This window comes from Lacerta agilis, chromosome 7 (genome assembly GCF_009819535.1).
Source record: "Lacerta agilis isolate rLacAgi1 chromosome 7, rLacAgi1.pri, whole genome shotgun sequence".
In the NCBI taxonomy this organism is placed as follows: domain Eukaryota; kingdom Metazoa; phylum Chordata; class Lepidosauria; order Squamata; family Lacertidae; genus Lacerta; species Lacerta agilis.
Genome location: NC_046318.1, coordinates 53,692,959 through 53,718,541, shown reverse-complemented (window position 1 = coordinate 53,718,541; position 25,583 = coordinate 53,692,959). Strand labels below are relative to the sequence as shown.

The window sequence follows — 25,583 nt, the reverse complement described above, 5'->3', positions numbered from 1 at the left end:
TCAAGATCCTCCTTCAAGTTTAAAAATAGATTTTAAAAGTCATTCTAGGAGCTGAGAGATTCTGTTTTGCTCAGGTTTCCCATATTTGCCATTTACTTTTTATTCCAGAGGCTTAACGGTTATGTTTGAAATAATGAAAACGTATGGCCATACTTATGAAAAACACTGGTGGCAGGATTTGTTTCGGATTGTCTTCCGGATATTTGACAACATGAAATTGCCAGAACAACAAACTGAAGTAAGTATAGCTTATGACTTACGACTAGCGTTCTATATTTTTTTCTATTGCTGTCATAAGCTCTTTTGCTCAAACCTTTCTTCAGATAAGATGTTGCCCAACTGGCTATGTTGTAGAATTGCCATTTTGTTCCCCTGCCTCTATGCTTCATCCAAATCTACAGACCTGTATATGGCGTCCCTTGCTGGCAGACTTTAATGTTGAAGCACATGGAGTTTATAACTGCATGGTGAATAGCAGTGTAACACCTCAGTTAAATCTCTTTCCATAATGCTATTCTGAATCAGAGGGGTAAAGAGATCCCATCTCAGTTTATTAAGCCCAGGACTGGATTGTTGTAAATAGTCATTTTCCTCATTTAGACAAAACGTCTGCTTTTTAATCTTCTTGCGGTTGTGAAAAGCACTTTACTAATGAGATACTGGAGTTAGAAAGGCCTTTTCCATAAAACTGGATTTTATCTTATTACAACTGTTTTTAAATAATATCCAATCCAGTGCCATTTTTCTAGAAAAAGAGGTGCCCGGAACTCACCATGAACGCCTCCCTCCTTCTCTTAGAATGACAATGTCATCCACCTGAGAGGTGCCGGAACTGAGTTCCACCATGTTCCAGCTGAAAAAAGCCCTAATCCAATCTCACTCGAGAGATTTGACCCTACTTTGTTTTTCAACTTCGTTCTAACTAATTCCTTCTTTGCTAAGTTCCCTCTTCCCTTTTCCTAGAAAGCTGAGTGGATGACAACAACTTGCAACCATGCACTTTATGCAATATGTGATGTATTCACCCAGTATTTGGAAGTACTTAGTGATGTCCTTTTGGATGATATATTTGCCCAGCTGTACTGGTGTGTTCAGCAAGGTAGGTGCAGGCAAGCTATTGTACACAATGAAACAATTTACTCTGTATAGCATGAACAAACCAATGCCTTTGTTTTGTGTTTCAGACAATGAACAACTAGCACGGTCTGGTACAAATTGCCTAGAAAATGTTGTCATTTTAAATGGTGAGAAGTTTACCCTTGAAATCTGGGATAAGACTTGCAACTGTATGCTGGATATCTTCAAAACTACGATCCCCCATGCGTAAGAGATTTCCCCCTTTCATTTAATTGGCATGAGAACAATGTATACCTTTATATGCTTGTCTTATTGTCTATGCTTGGCTTTTATGGCATACAAACACAGGAGATGTGTCATACCAAGTCAAGGCACTAGTACAGAGCTTTACAAACTATCTTTCACGTGAACACTCCCCACGCTTCTCCAGGGGCTGGAAAAGGGTTAGTTTAACCTCTGGTTTGCTAGTAAAACTGGATTACTGTCTCGTGAAATGATGCTCTGTACTAGTACATCTAGCTCAGTTTTGCTGACACTGACTAGCTGTGACCCTCCAGGCTTTCAGACAGGACATCTCTCCCAGCCCTACCAGGGATTGAACATGGGATCTTCTGCATTCAATGCATGTGCTCTGCCACTGAAATAGAGGCCTTTTTGTTTCTGTATAGCTCCTCTTATTTGCGAATCTGCACAAATGGGGACCTGCATATGCACAGGCCAAATCTGGAAACTGAGTAACATGGGAAGCTGCCTTATCTAGAGCCAGACCATTGGTTCCTCTAGTTCAGCCATGTCCAACAGGTAGATCATGATGATCTGGTAGATTGCAGAGTGCTCCTGGTAGATCTATGGCCCCCATGATCTCCTCCCCCTCCCCAAAAGGGGGAAACTGACTTCCTAAAAAAAAGCAAAGCTCAACAACTTTGCCTTTCCCCAAAAAGCTCAACAACTCTAAAAAAAAGCTCAACAACTTTGGACCGCCCGACAATGGTTTTTTTTTTATATACTGTGAGCAGATCACAGTCTATTGGGAGTTGGACGTCCCTGCTCTAGTTCAATATTGTCAACGCTGACTGGCAGTAGCTTTCCAGGGTTTCAGGCAGCATTCCTTCCCAGCCTTACTTGGAAATGCCAAACATTGAACTGGCAACCTTTTGCATGCAAGGCTTGTGTGCTGCCACTGAGCTTTAGCCATTCTAGAACAGGTTCTCCCTCACTTCCCTTTGATTAGGGCCTCTGGTGCCAGTTGCTTCAGCCAAGGGGCAGGCTAAGTGCCTCCCAATCATTTTTTTTTAAAATAAACATGGAGTAAGTAGGTTTTAGCTTCTCTTCTCTTCTAAAACCATTTTCTTCTTTTCTTAAATCATTCTGTATTGGGCTGAATTTGCTTATTAGCCCAATGAAGCCCCTCTTTTTTATAAAAGGGTTGAGGTTTCCCAATACAGTCATCACAGATTTCACCTTGTGTCTAGGAGAAGACTATAACATCAATGCCTGTTTGCCTTATTTAATTTTTGAACAGTCTTGTCTTGACTGAACACTGATCTATGGGGAAAGAGCTATCTCAGGCTGAGCTCAAATGGATTTCCTACGAATAGAATTTCATTCTATATTCGTATAAGTAGCCTTGGAACATTTTATGTGTAACTTTTGTCTCCTTTCCTGCTCATAATGCTATGCAAAATAGGTTTATCACTGTTCTTGTCTTCAAAATTTAAGATGTTGTTTCTGTTTGTGACCGAACTTGTGTTGTATTTTTTTCAAGGCTTTTAACTTGGCGGCCAGCAGGGGGAGATACTGTTCCTCCATCTCCTGGAAGAGAGAAACAATTGGTATGTTTTCCATGTGAAAATGGCAGGGGAAATGCTTTCATATATATGAGTAAAATGTACCTTTTGTAGAACAAGAGAGGTTTTCTTAGACCATTTTTTTTGTTGTAATTTGAAGTCTGCAGGTTCCTTATATTTGCATTTGTGAACTGTAGATGACAGCTAACGTCTGAATAAATACCCATAGGATTGGTCTGTTACACTAATTTTCTCATAAATGTTGACTGGATTCGCACACAGTGTCAAACCATTTTTTGGTATTGCATGAACTAGCCTGGAGCTCAGTACTCCCCTTCCTCCTTTGCACTCTCTCGCCTTCCTAACAAACATTTGCCTTTGCTTCCGAACCCATGGCTTGCCCAGTTTGGATAAAAGGAAATGCAGGAGGAGGCAAAGAGAATGGAATACTGAACCTGAGGTTTGTTCATGTGACACCAAGTCTTTGTTGCTGTTCAGTCTTTTTATTGTGTGAGATGAGAGAAGAGTTCAGTTTATTTATCCTTAGAGCAGTTGAAATAATATTCATTTTTAAAAGTTCTTACAGCTGTTTTTATAGCAAAGCTTAGAATATGAATGAACTGTACCCATGTCCTTCTAGGAGACATAATGACTGTCAAGTGGTGACTAAAATGTAGGTTCACAAAACTATGCTCCAAAATAGGGTTTCCTCAACATTGAACTTCATTTTGTTGAGAGTGCTTTTTGCTATTTCTTTCCATTTTCAGGATACACTATCTCAGAAATCTGTAGATATCCATGACTCTGTGCAACCAAGATCTTCAGATAGAAGACAGTTTCAGCCCATTGTAGGGCTACCAGCAAGTGAGGAGGCCAGCAAAAACAAGCCTCCCGCAAGTGAGTGGTTTCCTTAAGGAGTTGTTTCACAAAGGCTGGACTGCAAAGGCCCTAGTTGATAAAAGCACTTCTGTTTATCCAGTGGGACCTCACTATTCCCCACTCCCTTTCCCTGCCGCTCCATACATTGGGCTGTAGACTACTTCCAAAATTCCTTGAAGCTTTGGGAATGACTTTTCAAGTGCTGCTTTTAAAAAGAGGAGGTAATGCCCAAAGCCTGTGGCCTGCGCAGAAGTTTCCTTTATGATTTGTTGGCTCTGGGCTGTGCTTCTATAAAATGAGAGTGGTGATGCGTCCAGGATTGCTGCAGAATATATTTCATTCAGGTTGCCTATAAAACAGTTTTGCATTTTAAAATGATTGTACTTCTTTACCTTGGACTTGATATATCAAGAAAATACAGATGCTTTTTTAAATGTCATTTATAGCATGAAAATTTAAGCTTAGCTTTTTAGCAATATTTGTTTGCACTGATAAAGATAGGTAGCACAAGATACTTTAATTTATTCTTTAAATTATTTATAACCACCTCTTCATTGTTCAGGTGATCCCAGAGCAAGTAATAACATTAAAATACAACAAAACAATATTCAGTTGAAATACAACTTAATATAAAATTAGACAGCATATTATCAACATAACAGCATCAGCTGTGCAAGGGATGCCAGTTTAGCCACATGCTTCATTGTGTTAGAGCTGAACACACCTGAAAGGGAAGGGCATTCCAGAGTTGGGTACCACTATTGAGAATCACGAAACCATAGTGTAATACGTATTGGCAGTTGTACTGCTGTGCAGTGTAAGTATCTTGGGAGTACTTAAACATTTACTTAAATTGATGTTATTGTTTTGTGCTTTGTTTTGAAGAATTTCCTGACCAGAAACTGTTTGGTGCTCTGTTGATCAAATGTGTCGTTCAACTGGAACTTATTCAAACAATCGACAACATCGTCTTTTTCCCAGCAACCAGCAAAAAAGAAGATGCAGAGAATCTTGCTGCAGCACAGGTAAGTACAGTCATACCTCGGGTTGCACTCACTGTGGGATACGAACACGCCGAATCCAGGAGTACCGGAATGGATTACTTCCGGGTTTCAGCACAGAAGCGCTAAATCGTGCTTTGTGCATGCACAGAAGCGCCGAATTGCATCATGCACGTGTGCAGACGCAGTGGCGCAGGTTGCAAACGCTGCGGGTTGCGAATGCGCCTCCCACACAGATTGCGTTCACAACCCGAGCGTCCACTGTACAGTTTGCTGGTTCCAGCCTTTGGAGATGTGCATTTATTCTCCATTTTCAGGTTCAGTGGTCTGTTTTGTAACATCTGCTTTCTGCTGGAAAATTCCTGAATTTCCATGGAAGGAAATTCTCTTATCAAGAGTGTAGCCAAGTTTATATAGAACCTGGGAAAGAACTGCCAGTGAACTTTATGCTTTATTTCCCCTGCTTCTGGTGTAACTTTTGAAGTGCCTCTAATTTAGGCTAACAGTGCGCAAAGAAACCTCTTTTCCTAGGTATAATATGCCACGAGTCTAATGGGAATGTCCTCATTTGCTGTTTGACTCTCCTCTGTGCCCTAGGAGCCAATGGTGTAGATTTGTAGGAAGCTCACACACAGTCTTTCTCACCCATTCATATACATTTCCCCAGCCTCATGGGATTACAGTTTAAAAAAGCAGTTCCCAAGTGGCATACTCTAGAAATTTAATCATGTGTGAGTAGACATCAAGTAAAAGCAAAGTTCAGACCAATTAGCTTTTGAGGAAAAGAAACTAGAGTACAGTAATGCAATTGTAAACAGTTTTTACCATTTAGTTGCTGCAGGTATTGCGAAGTTTCATTATCATATTTAAAATATTTAGCAGTATGAATGCCAATTTCTTTTTCTTTATCTTTAGAGAGATGCAGTAGACTTTAACGTTCATGTGGATACACAAGATCAAGGAATGTATCGCTTTTTAACATCCCAGCAGCTTTTCAAGTTGCTGGACTGTTTGCTGGAATCTCACAAATTTGCTAAAGCTTTCAATTCAAACAATGAGCAAAGAACTGCACTGTGGAAAGCAGGTAAAACTTGCGAGTTTTAAGAACTTTCAAAAGAATATTATATTACTTTATTCTGATATGTGCAATAAAGAATGACAAAGAGAAGCATGTTTTAATATAAATCTGTTTGCACCCAATCTTTTTCATTTTTGAAGCTTCCTGATCGAAATAGGTGGATGCCATAAGCATTATGTGAACTAGCTTGTGCACCCCCATTCTTTTCCCTTCCCGGCTACACACATTGGGCAGTATTCTACTAACATGTCCCACCAGAGCAACAATTTCCACTTGTGCAATGAAATGTTCTCCCCCTCTCCTCCCCCTGTGCACATCATTGGGACGTGGGTGGTGCTGTAGTCTAAACCACTGAGCCTCTTGGGCTTGCCAATCAGAAGGTTGGCAGTTTGAATCTCCATGACGGAGTGAGCTCCCATCGCTCTGTCCCAGCTCCTGCCAACTTAGCAGTTTGAAAGCACACCAGTGCAAATAGATACCGCTGCGGCGGGAAGGTAATCAACGTTTCTGTGCACTTTGGTTTCCGTCAGTGTTCCGTTGTGCCAGAAGTAGTTTAGTCATGCTGGCCACATGACCTGGAAAGCTGTCTGCAGACAAACGCCAGCTCCCTCGGCCTGAAAGCTAGATGAGTGCCGCAACCCCATAGTTGCCTTTGACTGGACTTAACTGTCCAGGTGTCCTTTACCTTTTACCTTTTACACACATTGAGCAGTATTCTACTAACATGTCCCACCAGAGCAACAATTTCCACTTGAATGTTCTCCCCCTCTCCTCCCCCTGTGCACATCATTCCATGAATCTCCCTAAATCTGCTCCTCTAGAACAGACTTAAGGGCAAATTGTGCAGGGGAGAGGGATAACACTCCGTTTCACAAGCACATTACCTTAGAGCTCAGTTGGATCCCACCTGTTCCAAAGTAGGCTTTCCGATAAAGGTAGTGAAATCTAAATAGTGATATTGTTTTGACAGGTTTCAAAGGAAAATCTAAGCCCAATCTGTTGAAACAAGAGACAAGTAGCCTTGCCTGTGGGTTACGCATTCTGTTTCGTATGTATATGGATGAAAGTCGCAAAGACGCATGGGAGGAAGTGCAGCGGAGATTACTAAAGTAAGGACCCATTCACAGACTTTCAAAACATGAAAGTGTACCGTTCAATTCTGTAGTATGCAAATGTGTTGAATATTTACTTGAAATGAACATGAGTCATGTGCAAAAATAATCCTGGCTTACGTGACCCCCCCCCCCCCCGCGTCCTGTCCTTTCAGTTTCTTTCCATAGGGAGACCATGACTGTTGTAGTTGCATCATATAAGTCATTCTGCACAATTAGCAGAGGTGTAGTCATGTGTCTGATAAAGTGGACTGTGTTCTATGAAAGCTTATACAGTGGTGCCCCGCTAGACGAAAATAATTCGTTCTGCGAAAATTTTCGTCTAGCGGAGCGGCAATGACAGCCGCGCTCCGCAAAACGGAAAAAAAAAAAGACGAAAATTTTTCGTCTTGCGAGGCAGCCCCATAGACTTTTTCGTCTTGCGGGGCAGCCTTCCGCTAGACGAATGCCTTCGTCTAGCGAGTTTTTCGTCTTGCGAGGCATTCGTCTAGCGGGGTACCACTGTACAATCATCAGCTTATTAGTCTTTAAGCTGCCACAAGACTCTGCATTTGTTCTGCATAATCACTCTAGTAAGATCTGCATTACAAGCACATGTGCCTACTAGTGCACCTTGCATTTATGATTCTGTCATTTCAACTTGATGCCATTCTTGTATAGATGTTACAGCTTATTTGTGAGAATGAATTTCCTGTTATTCAGCTGGTTTGTTTGACGGTTCTGTGAACATTGATGTCTCCCACTACCCAGCCTTATCTGCACATTTTTCCTTTTCTTTGATCAGTGTCACTGCCCATTTTGAGATAGGACTACACCCAGTTTATGTGATCAGTGAATCATTTATTTATAGCTATTCCATAGAAGCTATGTCCACAGACATGTAGAAGTTACATGTTTTGTTTTATTTACTATTACTGATTTTAATTCTCTTTTGAATATTTATAAATACATGCTTAACTGTTGATAATGTTTTCTTTTATATTTTTGCAAACAACTTAAAAGGTTTTCTTACTTTTCTGACAACTTTAGTCAAAACTCCTACTGTAGCAAATTGTTCTCACACCTGGACGTGTCTGTTGTGCTTTGCAGTGTCTGCAGTGAAGCTCTCAGTTACTTCCTTACTTTAACATCAGAAAGTCATCGAGAAGCTTGGACTAGCCTGTTACTATTATTCTTAACAAAGGTCCTAAAAATAAGTGATGATCGGGTAAGTAATAATCTCAGATAGGTAAGGCATGCTGAATATTGATACCAGGCCTCAGTGGGACACTTTTGAAGACTGCAAATTTTGAAAATAGAAGGGGGACTCTTCCCGAGCCTGATTACTGATTAATCAATTTATCTTGGATTTAGTGTATGTCGGGTCCCTGTATCAAGTAGTTTGTGGCAGGCTTGGACTCTGGGCTTTAGCATGCCCTTGATGCTGCCTTTCCAACATAAATTGGCTCCTTCCTGCTGCCTCATGGATGATAATTTTACTTGCTGGAGGCCATGGGTATAGCAGAGAGGGACCCACCTACTGTCCCGAATCCCTCAGCTTACAGAGATACCACCACATATGCACAGTTCATTCAAGATACTAATGGAAAACATCTAAGTACCCCAGATTATTCAGGAACCCCAAATTCAAGAGACTCCATGAGAAATGTCCTACCCAATATGCTGTGTGCACCATATATAAAACGTAGTGTCCAAAACCTATATGTATACTGAGGCCTTTGGGACATTCTAATCAGGGCCACTCCACTGAAAAACATCCAACCAGTGTTGCGGGAGAGAAGGAAATGCATAATGATTAATGGAGATCTGTCATGATTGAGCCACACTCTGCCCTTTTCCTGACTGTTTTTGGACCAGACTGAACCAAATCTGAGAAATGAATGTTCCACTCCACTGCTGGAATCCCAGTTTTTGTCAACAACTCCAGTGAAAAATAGTAAAGCAATTATTAGTCATAGAAAAGCACATAGCATCTGTTGCTGTTTTGTCAATGATCTGGCTCTATCTGCTCCAACAGAAAAGAAAAGGCAATGTTATGGTGGGGGATCATGTTTCCTTATGTGCATAGGATGCATAGTGTGGTGTACATTTTTTTAATTTGAAGGGTGTTAACTTCTCTTGAGGAAAGGAACACCAAAATGTTCCTCTGTGAAAGATTTATAGAATTGCTTTGGATTTTTTTCATGTGTTTTTCCCCCTTGAGCTAGGATAAGCCACTTAAATCAGAAGTAGCTAGAAACACATCGTTTCAGTTCTGCTGTTGCCTCCTCCTTCACTATGGAAATCCACTGCAGATTCTTTGTATTTCCCTAATTCTTGCTATAATTATTGATGTAACATGTCTCTATGTAGTTGGGGTGTCAACTCATTCCCCCCAAACTAACAGGATTCCCTTTCCCCCCCATTCAACAGTTCCGAGCTCACGCATCATTCTACTATCCTCTCTTGTGTGAAATAATGCAGTTTGATCTGATTCCTGAGCTGCGAGCTGTCTTGCGAAGGTTTTTTCTGCGGATAGGGGTAGTTTTTCAAATATCTCAGCCAGCAGACCAAGGAATGGGAACAGCCAAGCAGTAGAAGTGTGGCTAAAGAAACAAAGGACCAAGATCACTTGCACTGAATGTCCATAAAAAGGGGCTCTCTTGATATGGAAGTGTGCATCTACGGGTTCACAATACAGATTAAAACTGTAATTTAGGCTTGCAACACTCTAGTTCTCCAGTGGGTTCTCTCTCCCTCTCTTCCTCCACTGGCTTGTGTTGACCATAGAGCCAGTTTTACCACAGTCTTGTTGTCAGCCTGGACTGTGATAGCCTCTTAAACTTTCCTAGACAGAGATATATATCAAAAGATGTTTATGATGGGTGTGAATTTAAGATGTACCCAAAGAACTAACACATTTAAAAAGTTTGAACTTTGACAGAAGTACAACTCAGGAGGGCTGCATTTTGAAAAAGAAATGTTTGTAGTAAAAGATATGAAAATATTGCTCATGTAAGAGGATCTAGCAACTATGTGAATTCTTATTCTGGAGATTTGATTTTTTTTTTTGCACACTCAGGCTATCTGAGAAATAGGTAATCATCCTTCTGTGGAAAAAAATGTACAGAGATGCAGGTCTGTAATATAAAGTCCTAAACACTATATAGTTATTCCTGCATTCTTTTATTTCTTAGAGACCTGTACGTTTGTTTACCAAATGCACTAGTAAGGGGTTGAGTTCTGATTTTTTCCATCTGTATCCCAAAAGCTAGCCTTGCTGCCTTTTGTCAAGAAAACAGATTGAAAATGTTACAACTTACTTTAACTGTTTGTAATATACCTGTGATAGGGCTTTTAAATATAATAAGCCATCGCAATGATCCTTCAGGACTGGAACTTGAATCACTGCAAACAAGTCTAGGTTTTGTCCGCTGTCACTTTTTTTTTTTTTGGTTGTTTGATGTAGATTTCACTATGTACAGAATTTAATGTTGAATATATTCAAGTAACAAATCTGGCATGGTTTGAGGATGGTTTTAAATTTATTGGAAATGTATTCATACTGTGAATTGTGCTCTGATGGTTAAAGAAAAGATTGTCAAGCATTCTGTCTTACAGTGGATGTAGAAAAAAATTTCAGATGGAAAAATGTATATGGTACAGCTCTGTAAAGTTTTCTATGTAAATTCTGTACAACTTTCTGTACAATATTGGTTCTCATCTGGCATATTCTAATCAGGTTATAGGTCAATAAAGTTTTTGAATTCTTTCACTGGTGCAATCAAGACAAATGCAATGTAAAAACTAATTGCTTCAGTGTTTCAACTTTAAAATCCTTCGCAGATTGGTCTAACAGTGTGCTGCCTTTGGAAGCTTTGCACGCACAATAATTGTGGGCATTTAATTGCATAACTAATGATGTTTGTCGAATAGCCAGAGTATTACTTCTACAAAAAGAAGAGAAGTAAATCAGTAGAATTTTGTTGGTGCAGCATAGCATCAGTGGGTTGGGCGTACTTGTGCCTCTAATGGCTGAAGGCAGGAGTAGCTTTTAAAGGAAACAGGCTGGTCCCTGTTCAGCTTTTTGCTCCTGCCTTGATGAAGCTGTCACACTCTCCCTTGGCTCCCCTTACTAATTCATCTTGGCTTAATTATCTCTGATTTCACCCCTACTGTTTTTCTCTCTGCCTAAAAAAAGTGGGGCAGGCGAATTAGAATTCTTCATTGTTTATTCCTTTCACTTCCACTAGCTGGCTTCAGAGAAGAGGATCAAAGGACATGGGCTTCTCCACCCCTCTACAACTTTTTTCTATTGCATCCTGCAGCTCATGGCAGCAATCTACAGTGGAGCTAGGCTACAGAATCCCAGCTTTTAAAAAAAAAAATCTGCTTGAGCAACTTCACTGGACGTTCCCGCCTCAGATTGTCCTCTACAACCATGGTGGTGTGGTACACATAGATCTACCACCCTGTAACCCCGTTTAGTCCTTGCAGAGATGGCATGTGGCTGATGTGGATTGCCACAGTCACATCCTAGCACTCATCATGTACAAATTAAAGAAATACAGGCTGGTTCCCCCCAGGCCACACTAAGGCATTCTTGCCGAGGCCAAACAGACCCAACACTCACAAGCAGGCCAGACCAGACCTTTTGGGCCCACCACTTCCTTGAAGCAGTTTGTGTGGTGTCCCTTCTCCCGCTTGAGTCCCTACCCTTCCTTATAGGGTGGGGGTGGCCATGTCAGGCCCAGCAGCCCTATAATGCCTTGCGTAAGACCAAGCACCTCCTGGGGCCTATTACTAACGTGCTTCACCAGGAAAAGGACAAGTCAGCCAATGAAACTAGGAAGAAGAGGAGGAGTTTGGATTTGATATCCCGCTTTATCACTACCCGAAGGCGTCTCAACGCGGCTAACATTCTCCTTTCCCTTCCTCCCCCGACAACAAACACTCTGTGAGGTGAGTGGGGCTGAGAGACTTCAGAGAAGTGTGACTAGCCCAAGGTCACCCAGCAGCTGCATGTGGAGGAGCGGAGACGCGAACCCGGGTCACCAGATTACGAGTCCACCACTCTTAACCACTACACCACACTAGGGGCAAGTTAGGGCCTGTTCAAGTTTGGCGAGTTTGTGAAACTGAAGAGGGGCAGCTTATCTCCTGCAAAAGCTACTCTTGCCTTCATCCATTAGAGTTCCAACTAAGTCCAACCTTACGCTGGACAAACAAGTTACACTTCAGTGATACTTTATCAGCAATTCATATTTGAACATTAGAAGAGTCTTACTGCATCCCGTCTTCCATAGGAGTCGAACCTGTTGCCTCCGTATGCTTAAAACAGAACACAGAGACAGCAGTACTCTCCGACTTGTGCTCCTTAGCAACGGTTACTGAAGGCATGCGACCTCGGGTTTGGGAGATAATACAGCCATCATGACTAGTAGCCACCGACAGTCATCCATGGAGGATAAAGCTAATCCCCCTTTTAAAATCAGGACCATCACCACATGTTCCCTAATTTAAGAACTTCATTTTGTCTGTCCTGAATTTCTCATCCACTTAGCTGCAGCAGATGACCCTGGGGCCTAGTCTTATGAGAGGAGGGGGGGACTTTAAGGGATGTAGAAAAGGGGGGCACAAATAGCATATGTACTTACCCCTAAAGTATAGCGTGGCTGAACAGGAGCTCCAATCTCCACTACTCCTCACGCATCTGATCCTGTGTTTGGAGTTCAAGAGCTAGAAACAAAAGAACTCGTGTTTTTCAGGCCATGTCACTGGGCAACACTGAATGGGATGTGTGAGCAGAGGAGGGTCTTTCACTCTGTTCTTTTAGATTTCATCTCCACAAGAATGGTTTTAAACTTTTTTCCTAGTAAAATATAATTTATTTTTTAATCTTACATTCATGACCATAAATATATTTAATAGTATTCACTATTGACATTTTAAAATACAGAAGAACACAAGATGACAGGGTAATTTAGAATATTAGAACAAATGATTAGATAGAAAGTCTGGAAAACAGAGTAAGGGCTTAACCACGCTTAACTTTGGCCCCCCACACTTTCCAGGCACAGCTCTGCTCTTTAAAGCTCTGGATCTGAAAACTCCTTTTCCACCATCAAGCTTTCACAGTAGTAAAGAGTGGGTTTCCATGGGGAAAGCACTAGAGCAAAAAAAATGAGCGCTCAGACACGGAGCTTTAAACCGTGGTCCATGCCTGTAAAGTGCTGAGGAAAGGTAAGTGAGGATAAGCCCTAACTCAGCAAAAGGAACACTTATTAATCAATTCAGATCATTGAATACCTATGAAATGCATGAAAAATCCAAGCCACAGCACTCAGCTCTGTTAAATGCAGAATACATTTCACACTCTTGTAAGACTTGAGGTCTGAGGTAATTTTTCAAACAAAAAATACCTAGAGGGTAAACTGGAAAGCCTTGCCTCTGTGCCATTCAACTAGCTGAATAGACGCATGTTTGGCTCTAGCTTGCCAGTTTGAAGATGACCTAGTATGCAAGTTCCTCTTCCAAGATTAAATCTTATCAGTAACGTACTGACCATTTAACTTCAGAAGATAGAAGATTGCAGCAGGTTGTCAAAATCTTGTTCACAAGATTTGTTGCAGCTGTGCTTCTGCACACAGCATGTAAATTAAAGAATTGAAAGTGCAGTAGTGGAGAAACATTCTTTTGAAAGGCACAACTGGCTTCACTACAGATTTTATTCAGCCATGGGCTGTGGACAGCCCCTGCCAATTGAACGGTAAGTTTATCTCAGAAGAAAGTTTAGCTTGACTTGACTGCTCAGCCATGAATCTTCTAAGGCTTTCTGATGTCCCAGGTCTCAGCCACGGTTCGGTTGCCACTGTGTCCACAGAGCTGGGTCTTCTGTCATCAGCATTTCCCAGTGGAACATCATCAGCTTGAGGAAAATAGAACAACTTTAGCTACTGCTACATAAAAAGCACACTTTTACAATGATAACATCATTCCCTGACATAGCAAGTTTCCAGATTTCACAAGATTCTTCTTCAGTACTGGGTGTTCAGAACAAAAATGCAGTATGGTGGGTGGGGGGGGGGAAATACAGCCAGGCTGGTTTCAAATATTCTCCACTTCCAGTGACTAGTACAATGAGATGCATGTTCAAGAACTGTTTGGTAATACAGTGGTACCTCGGGTTGTGGACATGATCTGTTCTGGGGTGCCATTCGCACCCCGAAAAGTCCGCAACCCGAGTGGCGATATCACGCTTCTGCGCGTGCGGCGAAACCCGGAAGTAAACACTTCTGGGTTTGCCCCGTTCGCAACCCGCAGCGAACGCAACACGAGGTACGACTGTAGTTATCAAAAAAATACCCCAAAGCTAAATGGATTGAGGAATAGGAATTATGCAATCTCAAGGAACTAGTGTTCCACAATTAAAAATAGATTTCTGGAGACATCTGGTCTGCTGCGGAGCGGAATGGCGACGCGCTCCTTGTTGCCTGACTAAAGAAGCTGATATATGAAAAAGTGAATCCCTTTTACTCCCTCACCAATAAACTTTAAAAATGTCTGTAGCACAGAAGCCTCTGGACCTACTTGTCTCCAATTTCACTCATAACCTAGGGGCTTGTCTCCTGTTTGCAATTATCAGACCAATTGCTCACAGCACACAAAGCAAGATGATGATAATTCCTTTTTTTAGACACCCCAAACTAACATGCTTGCAGGAAAACCACTTCAGTAACCCTTTTTCAAATTTGGAAGGGTTTATTCCCTCACTAGGGTTGACCAAGGCTGCAAATGTCATTTAATTCTCCCCCAAAATAAAGTTAGAGGTGTTTCCTTTTTCTAAAAAACAAAACACCAAGGTGTTAATCCCCCCAGCTGTTAGATATAGGTAAAGGTAAAGGGACCGTGACCATTAGGTCCAGTCGTGTCCGACTCTGGGGTTGCGGCACTCATCTCACGTTACTGGCTGAGGGAGCTGGCGTACAGCTTCCAGAGCAGCACACAGAAACACCGTTTACCTTCCCGCCGGAGCGGTACCAATTTATCTACTTGACTTTTGACGTGCTTCTGAACTGCTAGGTGGGCAGGAGCTGGGACAGAGCAACGGGAGCTCACCCCGCCGACCTTCTGATCAGCAAGTCCTAGGCTCTGTGGTTTAACCCACAGCGCCACCCGCTGTGGCTGTTAGATATATTTGCTTGTAATTTGGCAGGCTTAACCCATTTGGAGGAGGGGGGCTGTTATGTCTGTAAATTTTATCCATTTCTGTCCAAGGGGGGCGGAGGGAATAGCGTTTCCCCCAAAAATAGTGAATGGCAGAATACAAAGCTGTTTTCAACAAATCTGCTTCTGGCAGAAAACAAGAATTGAATCTGACAGACCATGGAGCACCTTAATGTAGACTTGGCTGCTTCCAGAAGTGACAGATACAGATCCAAATCAAATCTTGTGACCAATGCACACCCATACCAAAAAGCATATTCAGGTATCTATCTATCTAACTACTGAAGCAAGACACCAACTATGGCTAGTTACTCACCCTGACCACAACTTCCTTTCTATAAAGAAAATGTCAAAAATGAGTCCCGATTTGGTTGATGCAACATGCTAACCTAGCAAGAAAGAATACATGATACAAGGGGGAAAGATTTTTAAACACTTTTGTTAGTTTCTACTATGTTTAGGAATGACGCCTATAGTATTTCTTAATTTAATTGATTATTCTTAATAACGATGAAGGGGGTGGAGGAAATGGATCCCTGTCAAATCTGCACGTGACACAAAACTGGAAAGTAAAGTTAGCATCTCAGAAGATGAGAATAAAATTCAAAATGACATTGATAAAATAGAAAAGTGAGTTGAAACTAACTAAAAAACTCAACAGTGACAAATGCAAGGTTCTGAATTTTGACAATGAAAAGAACAACTGCACAGTTTTGGATAGAGGATGCCTTGCTTGGCAGCAGTACATTTGGTTTTACACTGCTGCTGTTTTTATTCTATTGGAACTTTCATGTTTATTTCTTACTTTTTTATCTTACGGTTTTAATTTTTCAATGTAAACCGCTCAGAAAACTTCTGTTGTTGGGCAGTATACATGTTGAAAAATGCATCAATAAATGCGACAAAGATCTCAAGATTGTAGTCAATCACAAGCTGAACATGAGTCAGCAGTGTGATGCGGTTTTCTATGTGCCAGACCTCATTTGGAGTGCTGTGTCCAGATCCAGGTACCACACTTTAAGGAGGATTTTGACAAACAAAAACAAGTTTGGCAGCTAGCGGTAAAGAAGTCCTATGAGTAAGAGTTGAAGGAACTGGGTATGTTAGCCTGGAGAAGACCAAAGGGAAGCTCTTCAAATACCCAAAGGGTTGCCACATGGAAGAGGGCAAAGGCTTGTTCTCTGCTGCCCTTGAGGGAAGGACTAGAACTAATGAGGTTAAATTAGAGGAGGAGACACCTGCAGTTGGAGATTAGGAGAAGTCTTCTTAACAGTAAGAGCAGTTTGACAATGGAACCAATTAGGGGGAGGGGTGGGTCCTTCACTAGGTGCTTTCAAGAAGAGGATGGGCAGTCATCCATGCAGAATGCTCTCTGCCAGCATCTAGCATAGGGCTAGACTAGCTAGCTCACAGGGGATTCTCCAACATCACAATTCTCATCTGACCTACGGCACACAAGCCACAATGTAGTGGGAGGAGCTGTGTGCATAGCCAGTCACCACTCCAAAGTAAAGCTGATGAAGGCAACACAGAGTTTGTACCTAAGGGAGCCTCACTGGGGCTCCTGGCACCTCCTGGCCTCCCCTTTTGCTTGCTCCTGCTCTCTTGAATACCTGTGCTGCTGAGCACAGAAAAGAGAGAATGTGGAGTCCCATCATTGCTCACCCCCAGTTTTTGCATCAGTTTAAAAGCTGTGCAGCAGAAGTGGGGAAGAACAAACAGAAGTTGAGCAAGGGCCTTTGGAAACTTTTCCCAGCCACCCTAATTTTAGGGTGAGATGGTAAGATCAGTTAAAAGTTTAAAGACCAGAGAGAGAATGTGGAAGGAGCTTTCAGTGGTTCAAATTGGTTTTATCCCCCACTCTCCATGCTTCTCTTTCAGAGTTATTCTGGTGTTCTGCCTGTATAAAACTGAAGTGAAATGCCAGTTTCGGCCCTTTACAGCTTTCTGCTTGTCAACAGCATTGTTTCAAAGGCACAAAGCCCAAAACCTGGTCACATATTTCTCTGAAGGTGAGACTAGTTCTACGTAGGGCACTTCAACAGCTTCCAAATACTTGGATATGGCAATGTAGCAGAGCTTCCTCTTGCTGCACACGAAAACCACAGCAACAGGATGCCAGCAATTAATACTTGGAGCCCTTCAAAGCAGTAGGCTACTACTGTGGCAATTTTTGCTCTTCTATTTATTAGGTGGGATTCAACTCTTACTCAGAACAGACTCATTGAAATTAATGAACTTGACTTAGGGCCAACTTTAACATGTCAACTCTGAATAAAGCTTCATTAAATGCCACCCTGCGAATTTGATTCCCCCCTATGCAGAACAGAATGTGTGTTCTGTGAATGTGTGTCGAATGCCTGGCTGCTATGTCAGTATCCTGGCTACTGCAATTCAACAAAATGACCATACCTATGTGAATGGCCTTCTTTTGCAGCTCATTCAGCCTTCGCAATCGCTCTTCATTTCTGGCTTTCAGCTGATCTATATTAAGACTAGAGTTTGAGTGCAGAGAGTCGTCGTCAGTCTGCAGTGGTGGAGTCGGCCTAAGGGCATCAGCATCCTAAAGATGTAAGGAATCATGAGATGCTGCATATGATACGTATCGGCTGAGGAAAATTTTGAAGGCTTTCTACATAATATACACAACTTCATCCACATAATCTTCTTCCCTCTCCTGGCTTGGCACTAAGGTTGAGCAGACACTTCCCTAATGCGCCTCCTTGCCTCTGTCTTCTCCTCTTCTGGGGTAAATTCCTCCTTATTTCCTCCCCCTTCCTGCTTTCTAGCCTCCTTTGTCTCTTCTCCCTCAGATCCATCTCTGGTTTCCTTCTTTCTCAGTCCTACCTCTTCTCTCTCCTTGTTTCCATCCACACCCCCTGATTCCCACCCACACTGCGTGGTACGGGCCTTTGACATGCTCACAACTTCCATTTTATTCTCCTGTCAAGTGCATCCTCCAGCCCCAGCATCTCACCTGCCCATTTCCATCCTATCCCACTCAGCTTCTGGTCAAGCTGATGGAAGAGCTGATTGGAGACCAGTGCACCTGACAGACCCATTGTTTATACATAAAGGCTCTGAGAATGCAAAACATTCATTGTGCTTGCGTCCCATTGGAAAGCCCGCAAAAGGAACAAGTTAGTCCCAACAACTGTGCACCACTGATTTCAATAAATGCAACTAGTTGTATGAATTCTACTACCATTTTCTTTTCTCGCCTCCTTTCCCTTGCAGATACAGGCGGTGGTGGAGGTGAATTTACATTGAAGTCATGGTCATCTAAAATAGGAAAGGTCTCACCATCAGTACCTAGGAGAAGGAGGATTAAAAATATTAGCACTTGGATTTTTTAGCAAAGTTCATGAAAAAAAACTTAATACACTCAAACCCTGTAATTAAAGCATGTATACCGTTATGCTCAGATTAATTTTGTTCCATATATCTTACATAATACAGAAGTGGCAATAAAACCTCAAGGTTCCTTTTTTCTGTTTGTTTGTTTGTTTGTTTGTTTGTTTGTTTGTTTGTTTTTTGCAAAGCAGCTATGTTTTGGGAAGATAGCAAGTTTTGTCAACAGGATTGAATTAGTGCCCAAAACAAATCCTACCTATGTCTATTTTCATACGTACACATCATTTATGTTATTTAAATCAGTGTTTCCCAACCAGGGGCCATATGGTCCCCTGGGGGTCCAGGATATTCCAGGGGGGGGGCACAGGTGAAAATGGTGAGCCACAGCACAAGGCTAGGGGGCCACAGAGGGAAGTGAGAAGTGAAGGGGGAAATCCTGATTGACTGGCTATCCGCTCAGCCAATCACAAGCGGGTAAAGGGGTGGCCCACCAGGGCCTAAGGCTCCTTTTTGCCATGTGCGTTTTGGTGGAGCAATCCTGGTTTGTTTCCGGAGGGCAAGAGCGATTGCTGAGCCTCCCATTTTGACCAGTAGAACCTGTGATCCACAATCCCCAGGTCATGTAAGTGTGGTGGTGGGATGGCAATTGGTAGGGCTGGGAAAGTCAGAGGTGCTTGTTGCTACTGCCGGTGCAGGGTGCAATCCACCCCAGCGCCTAGTGGATCAGGGTCTTTGGACATTGCCAAGGGACATGGGGTCTGTCAGCAGTGGCAGCCTGGCTCTACAAGGCGTGGGGTGGAATCCACCCCAGCGCCTAGCCGAGTGGGGTAGTCTGGTGTTGCTGACTTGCATCCAGTAAATAACTACGGTAAGTGTCTCCTCAGAAGAAAGCCACAATGAATTCAGTGGGTCTTGGCTTACTCCCAGGTAAGGGTATGTGGGGCTATAGGAAGGAAACAAGGTCAGAAGGAGGCCATGGTTGGGAAAAGGTTGGGAGACAGTGATTTAAATTATCTGGAGAGTCTCATCTTGCATTAAGAGATGTGCTTTCAATCAGCATGGCACAGACGACTAAAAGGAGAAGGAAGAAACGGTTCAAATCTACACTTGGCCAGCAGAAAGCTACACATAGAAATATACACATAGAGACCCTCAATAAATCATTTATGGGGAGATTCTGTTAAGCCGGCATCCTGGAGCACACCCTTCTCTCCAATATTATCCTCTCTCTCAGCAGACTAATTTCCAAATGGACTTGGGGTTGTAGTCAACATAGGGCTAAGTAACTGCTTGTGCTTTCGGAAGTCGTTTCACTCCCCTCTCCCCCTCTCATGTGCCCCCTAAACCTGTTATGGAATTCCTCTAACCCTCTGGAGCAGATTTGGAAAAGGACCAGTTTGCCTGCTGTGCAAGCAAAATCGTGCTATTGTTCAGCTGAATACAGCCACCCCTTTTCAACTATAGAAAACAGGTCATTGCACACCTGAAGCCCAGCTAACTTAAATATACAAATATGAGCAGGCCTCTCTACCACCTTCTCTACTTTTTAACCACCTTCAGCTTTTCAGAAATTTAGGAAGATGAATGCCCTTTGAACCATGTATACTAGTTTGGGATCGGATGAGCACATACTACTGATGCCAATCCTGAACTGTACTTTTTCTGCAACCAAAGAATGAGCAACTCTTGACAACAGTCTGATCAAACACAAGAGTTATACAAGGAATGAGTGCCTCTGAAAATATATACTCACCAATAAAAGCACTATCAGACTCTAAAAGTGAGTTTGACACATCGTCTCTGACCTACCAAAGAAAAGCAACAGAAAACTTGCTTCAGGTTTTTAAAAAACTGTAAAAACACATCTAGCTAAATGAACAAGAGTTGTGAATGTCACCAGACTGGAAGTTATTAAATCTCTTTGTAACACAAGGTTTGGTTCTGGGGGTTCACGCATAGATGCAAAAATGCATGAAGCAAGCCAGGAACCCCCAGAACCGGTCCCCCTGCAAGGTGGAGGGGTGCTTACCCAGCTTTGAAAAGGCAGCACAATGGCTCTGGCAGTGTCGCAGAACCTGCCCACTGTCCTTCCCAAAGTTATTCACGCTTGTATGCTGTCTACTTTCTGACTTTCGCTGCACATGCCCCTCTCCATCATCCATTTCAGACACTATCAACCTCACACCTTGACAAAATCCCAGCCCACGGTTTTGGTTTGCTCCAGGCTGAAATGATGACTGATGTACTGAATAGCAACTCTTATTTCCCAATGCAAATGATGGCTAAACAAATGCCATACTAAGACATTTATTACACTTTCTCCCCATTTATAACCTGCCTTTCTTACCATATATTCAACGTGTCTCAGAAACATGTTACAGTGCATAGTTAGTGGAATTCGCTGCCCCGGCATGCAGTGATAACCATAAACTTGGATGGAGTTTAGAAGGGAGTTAGATAAATTCATAGTAAGGCTGTCAGTGGCAGTATGCCTCTGAACACCAGTTGCTGGGGAACACAAGGGGAGAGAATATTGTTGCACTCCTGCTACTTGCTGGTTTCCCATAGGCATCTGGTGGTCCATGGTGAGAGCAGGGTGCTGGACCAGATAGACCAGCTGGCCTCATCCAACAGGCTGGACAACAATAAAATTTCAGCTTTCCATATCACATGGAAGTGACTAACAATAGGCAACTAATGGAGGTGTTTCATCACTGGTGAATATGTTCTCAAAGGCTTTTATGAGCAATTTCAACTTAGCCACCGGATTTTTCACTAAGTGAAGTTTCCAGGTACTCCTGTAAGTAGCACCTGCGTACAATACAATACTCAATCCTAGATGTTATTAGCACTTGGTTAACTGCTGGAGATGAGGCGAGGAAGAGTTATTTGGGAGCAGCTAGTGCAGAAAAAGATGGGGCTATGTACTTTACAGATGTGCATCACTTTGAGGTGGGATTTTAAAGAAGGAGGGACCTGTTCCAGACACAGGAATTAGTCTATGTACATTTGGCACTGTTCGCAACTTTGGAATAAAAACAAAGAAACCAGTTCCATTTCTGCTTACCATTCCTCTGTCTCTTGATTTAAAGCCAGGCACAGGCTCATCAAAATCTAGGGCGGCTATTAAAGCAAAGGAAAGCAAGGATGAAAACAAGATTAAGAACAAAGAGCGTTAATGGTACAAAAGCATAATGTAGCACTTAAATTCAGGGACTACAATAGCTGTTATCTTTATTAAAGCCATACATTTACTATCACACCAACAATAACAATAGCTGTTTTGCAGAAAAATGGCTACGGTAATAACCACAATTACAAAAAATCAGACGGGGGGCAGAAAATTGCAGAAGGAACAAACACTGGATTCTTCACTGTATTAAATATGTATTTATCAACTTACAACAACAAATAGATTCAAGGGTACACACACACACTATCTCTCTCTCAAAAGTAATGCAATAAAACCAACTTTATTTTTCATTCCTGAGGCCCCCAGCTCACATAAAAACATTGCCAGGTACAGTATTAGCAGACCAATAAGTTAGGTAGCAATGATATACATACAAAACTCAGGACAATACAACAGGACCAGCCTGCATTTAGTTGACCTCCTGAACTACATGGTTTAACTTCTTTAATTTGATTGCTTGAGGAATTATACTTTGTAGCAGCAGTACCTGTGCATTATGGCGTTCCGGCTTGCTCAAAACATTTTGCAGTCTGAAGCAAGATGGTGCTCCCTCCATTCCACGTACAGACGTGGTGGAATCTTACTGGCAACAGGGCAGCATAACAGAGGCCAGAAGTCTCACTTAGGTGACACAGGGCAGAGAGCGTGGCGCACACAGCTGTGTCCTCCAACACCTCACTGCTCTCTGCATCTGCCTGAGGAAGCCTAATGAGTGGGAGAGTCCTTTGGGTCCAACTAGGCAAGTCATCTATGGTTGTCCTCCCCCCCCCCCCGGTAAAAAGCAGCCATAGTAGGGACCTGATTTGGCTTGGAATTACCTTTGTATTTTATGCAGGAAAACACACTCAATCTAGCACCAAATGCAAAGTTAAGTTTTCACATCTATTTTAGGAAGACAGTCCATAAAAAAATACACCCTCAGTTTTGATCAAATCCGCCCTAGCTTACCTTCTGCATTTTTCCTCAGTTTTTTAAGTTTCTTGTTCTGCTCTCTTAGTAATGCTTGCTGCTGAATGTCCAGGGCATCATTAGTCGTGGGAGGATCAGGATACATATATCGTGTTTCTACCCGTGTGTCTGACTCTGTTACATAAAAAAATAAAATAATTCGCATACCATGAATGGGCCTTCCAGGGTGGTATTGGGAGAGATCTACTTAGAGCAGCAATGGGGAGTCTGTGGCCTTCAAGATTCTGTTGGACTACAGCCCCCATCATCCCTGGCCCCTGGTCACCCTGGCTGGGGCTGCTGTGGAGGGTCCAACAAGAGCTGCAGGGCTGCAGGTTCTCCAATCCAGACTTGAATCCTTGATTATGTTCTCTCCTCTCTGGTGGAACCCATGTTCTTTTCTCAGGGAACACCCACTTTGCCAGATGTGAAAAAGCTATATGAACCTAAGGGTGGGCCGACAACCAGAAAGGAAGTTGATGTTTAATCCAGGAGGAAGGGTGTTCTGACAAAAACATCACTTGAAGGCACCTTCTGAGGAAGCATGAGGTCCAACTTATAATTTCTTGTGAATGTGGAGGCTGAAAACAATGCAGCCACAATGCCGACTTCTGTGGACAAGGCTGCTTTTGCTCAGGTTATTTGTAGTGGGGTGGTAATAGGCTAGAGCAGTGGTTTTCAACCAGTGTGCCATGGCACCCTGGGGGCCCTTGAATGATGGTCAGAGGTGTTGTGGGCAACACTGGCCTGTCCCTCTTTCCTTTCCTTCCTCTTCTCTGATGCCCTCTTGTGTCTCTACCTCCCAAAGGCTTTGCACAGCTGTTCGCTGCAGCAGCCCTGACTACAAGCTCCACGGACAAATGGTGCCTCTGGGGCTGGTCAGGGGGGTGTTTTCTAGGCCCCCATGGGGCAGTGTGAGGAGGTACCTCTTTTGGGGCTGGGGGACAGCTCAGAAAGCAGTAGTGACAGCCCAGTAGACTCCCAAAGAGAGGGGAGAGGAGGCTGAGGGAACACTCCACAAGGGAGGGTGTTTGAAAAAGGGTGAGAGGCTGCCAAGGGAGTCATGGACTCAAAAAGGTTGAAAACCTCTGGGCTAGAGCTATGCAGGCTTTGATCCACCAGGCTACAGTGCAACTGGAAGCCTTGTTCCCTTAGGGATGTCGGATGAGAGAAGACAAAGAGGCTACTGAAACGTCTACATCTCCATCCTTTGTGTGTGTGTGTAGATTTCTTTATTGACCTTCCAATGCCTCTCTTATAGACAAAGGTACTTGTTGACTGAAAGCGTGCTGGGGTCCAACACACCTTCTGAAATCTCAGGAGTGGTCCTGCATACTTCTGCTCTGGGATGGAATACTGGCAGGCTTGGAGTCTTTATGCACTCTCTTATGATAGTGAGAAGCAAAGGGGGAGAATAGCTAGAACGCTGCTGCATTTAGAACTGCCTTACATTTTAGTTCCTTGGGAATATCAACCAATAATAATAATTTTAATAATAATATTTTTATTTATACCCCGCCCATCCGGCTGGGTTTCCCCAGCCACTCTGGGCAGGTTCCAGCAAAATATTAAAATACAACAATTCATCAAATATTAAAAGCTTCCCGAAACAGGGCTGCCTTCAGATATCTTCTAAAAGTCAGATAGTTGTTTATTTCTTTGACATCTGATGGGAGGGCATTCCACAGGGCGGGCGCCACTACCGAGTAGGCCCTCTGCCTAGTTCCCTGTAACTTTGCTTCTCGCAGTGAGGGAACCGCCAGAAGGCCCTAGGCGCTGGAGCTCAGTGTCCAGGCAGAACGATGGGGGTGGCCTCCCTTAAGGCTTTGCATGATCTCCTTTGTAAAAAGGAGGGGTAGGAAGAGAGGAAGAGATTGGATAAGTCAATTCTCTGTGTTGCCGAAAGGATGAAAAATGAATTATTACTATCAGAATCATTTCCCCTTTCTTTTTCTGCTTCATACACGTCATTGTCTGGTGCCATCTGGTGGCCAATTTGGATATTGCTTGCAGTTTCAGAGACAGCTGTGTGCCTTTTTTCTGTCCAGAGGTAGAAAGGACTTCCAAAGGATTGGTCTTCACTGCGTGGACTTACCGAGAGCCAGGCAAAGTGGATGGTCTGTTTGTGCCGTCCCAGTATGTTCCCCACCCCCTTCTAGCAATGACAGAGTATAGTGGGTGGAAGAGCTCAATGCTGGAACCTATCTAAGCATACAGCAGGGTGAGGAATGGGGGGAGGTTTCAGTGACAGCAGATCCTTTTTTGCAGGATTCTTACATATTGAATTGCTATGCTTTAAGGTTTGCCACTGATAGCCATGGCACAGCAAAGTGGCAAAGAAAAGTCCGCCAGATCAGGAAAGGCAAATGGCGGCGGGGGGGGGGGGGTAACTTTTTGAGAGAGAGAGAAACTAAGTGATCCCAAAAGAATGAACCAAGGTGGCTGAGGAGGATAGAAACAGAACAGTTAACCAGAGCTCAGAGGAGAGGAAGGGGACATCTGCTTTGGGGTTAAATTGAAGGAAGAGTCAGAGGAGAAAGAGCATAACCAAATCTTCCAAGTCACGTGTAAGTGCCATGGGGAAATTAGGCAATACGGCCCTTTAAGTGAATGTTTCCCACACCAATCTGAGAATGTTACAGGTGGGTAGCCGTGTTGGTCTGCCATAGTCAAAACAAAATCGAAAATTCTTTCCAGTAGCACCTTAGAGACCAACTGAGTTTGTTCCTGGTATGAGCTTTCGTGTGCATGCACACTTCTTCAGATACCTTTTCTGAAGAAGTGTGCATGCACACGAAAGCTCATACCAGGAACAAACTCAGTTGGTCTCTAAGGTGCTACTGGAAAGAATTTTCGATTCAATCTGAGAATGACATTTATAAGTCTCATGATATCCTCTCTCATAAAATATTATCAAACATATATAAAAATAGTGATCAGAACGTGCTC

General features: G+C 42.9%; 2 protein-coding genes across 3 annotated transcripts in view; one reads left to right on the top strand and one right to left on the bottom strand.

Annotated features, from left to right (window-relative positions):
• The window catches only part of ARFGEF1 (ADP ribosylation factor guanine nucleotide exchange factor 1), a 65,874-nt gene extending 55,186 nt beyond the window's left edge, over positions 1-10,688 (top strand). For both annotated transcript variants that reach the window (XM_033155344.1, XM_033155345.1), the window contains exons 30-39: positions 109-238; positions 964-1,099; positions 1,185-1,323; positions 2,843-2,909; positions 3,632-3,761; positions 4,629-4,768; positions 5,660-5,828; positions 6,793-6,931; positions 8,024-8,141; positions 9,347-10,688. In XM_033155344.1, coding sequence (XP_033011235.1) covers positions 109-238; positions 964-1,099; positions 1,185-1,323; positions 2,843-2,909; positions 3,632-3,761; positions 4,629-4,768; positions 5,660-5,828; positions 6,793-6,931; positions 8,024-8,141; positions 9,347-9,511 — 1,333 coding nt within the window. In that variant the 3' untranslated portion in view covers positions 9,512-10,688. The remainder of the gene's footprint in view (positions 1-108; positions 239-963; positions 1,100-1,184; positions 1,324-2,842; positions 2,910-3,631; positions 3,762-4,628; positions 4,769-5,659; positions 5,829-6,792; positions 6,932-8,023; positions 8,142-9,346) is intronic.
• Positions 10,689-13,623: 2,935 nt separating this feature from the next.
• CSPP1 (centrosome and spindle pole associated protein 1) overlaps positions 13,624-25,583 on the bottom strand; it is a 57,538-nt gene continuing 45,578 nt past the window's right edge. The window contains exons 28-33 of the mRNA XM_033155342.1: positions 22,635-22,769; positions 21,561-21,616; positions 20,247-20,298; positions 18,345-18,451; positions 17,552-17,702; positions 13,624-13,841 (exon numbers count right to left, since the gene is read on the bottom strand). Coding sequence (XP_033011233.1) covers positions 13,645-13,841; positions 17,552-17,702; positions 18,345-18,451; positions 20,247-20,298; positions 21,561-21,616; positions 22,635-22,769 — 698 coding nt within the window. The 3' untranslated portion in view covers positions 13,624-13,644. The remainder of the gene's footprint in view (positions 13,842-17,551; positions 17,703-18,344; positions 18,452-20,246; positions 20,299-21,560; positions 21,617-22,634; positions 22,770-25,583) is intronic.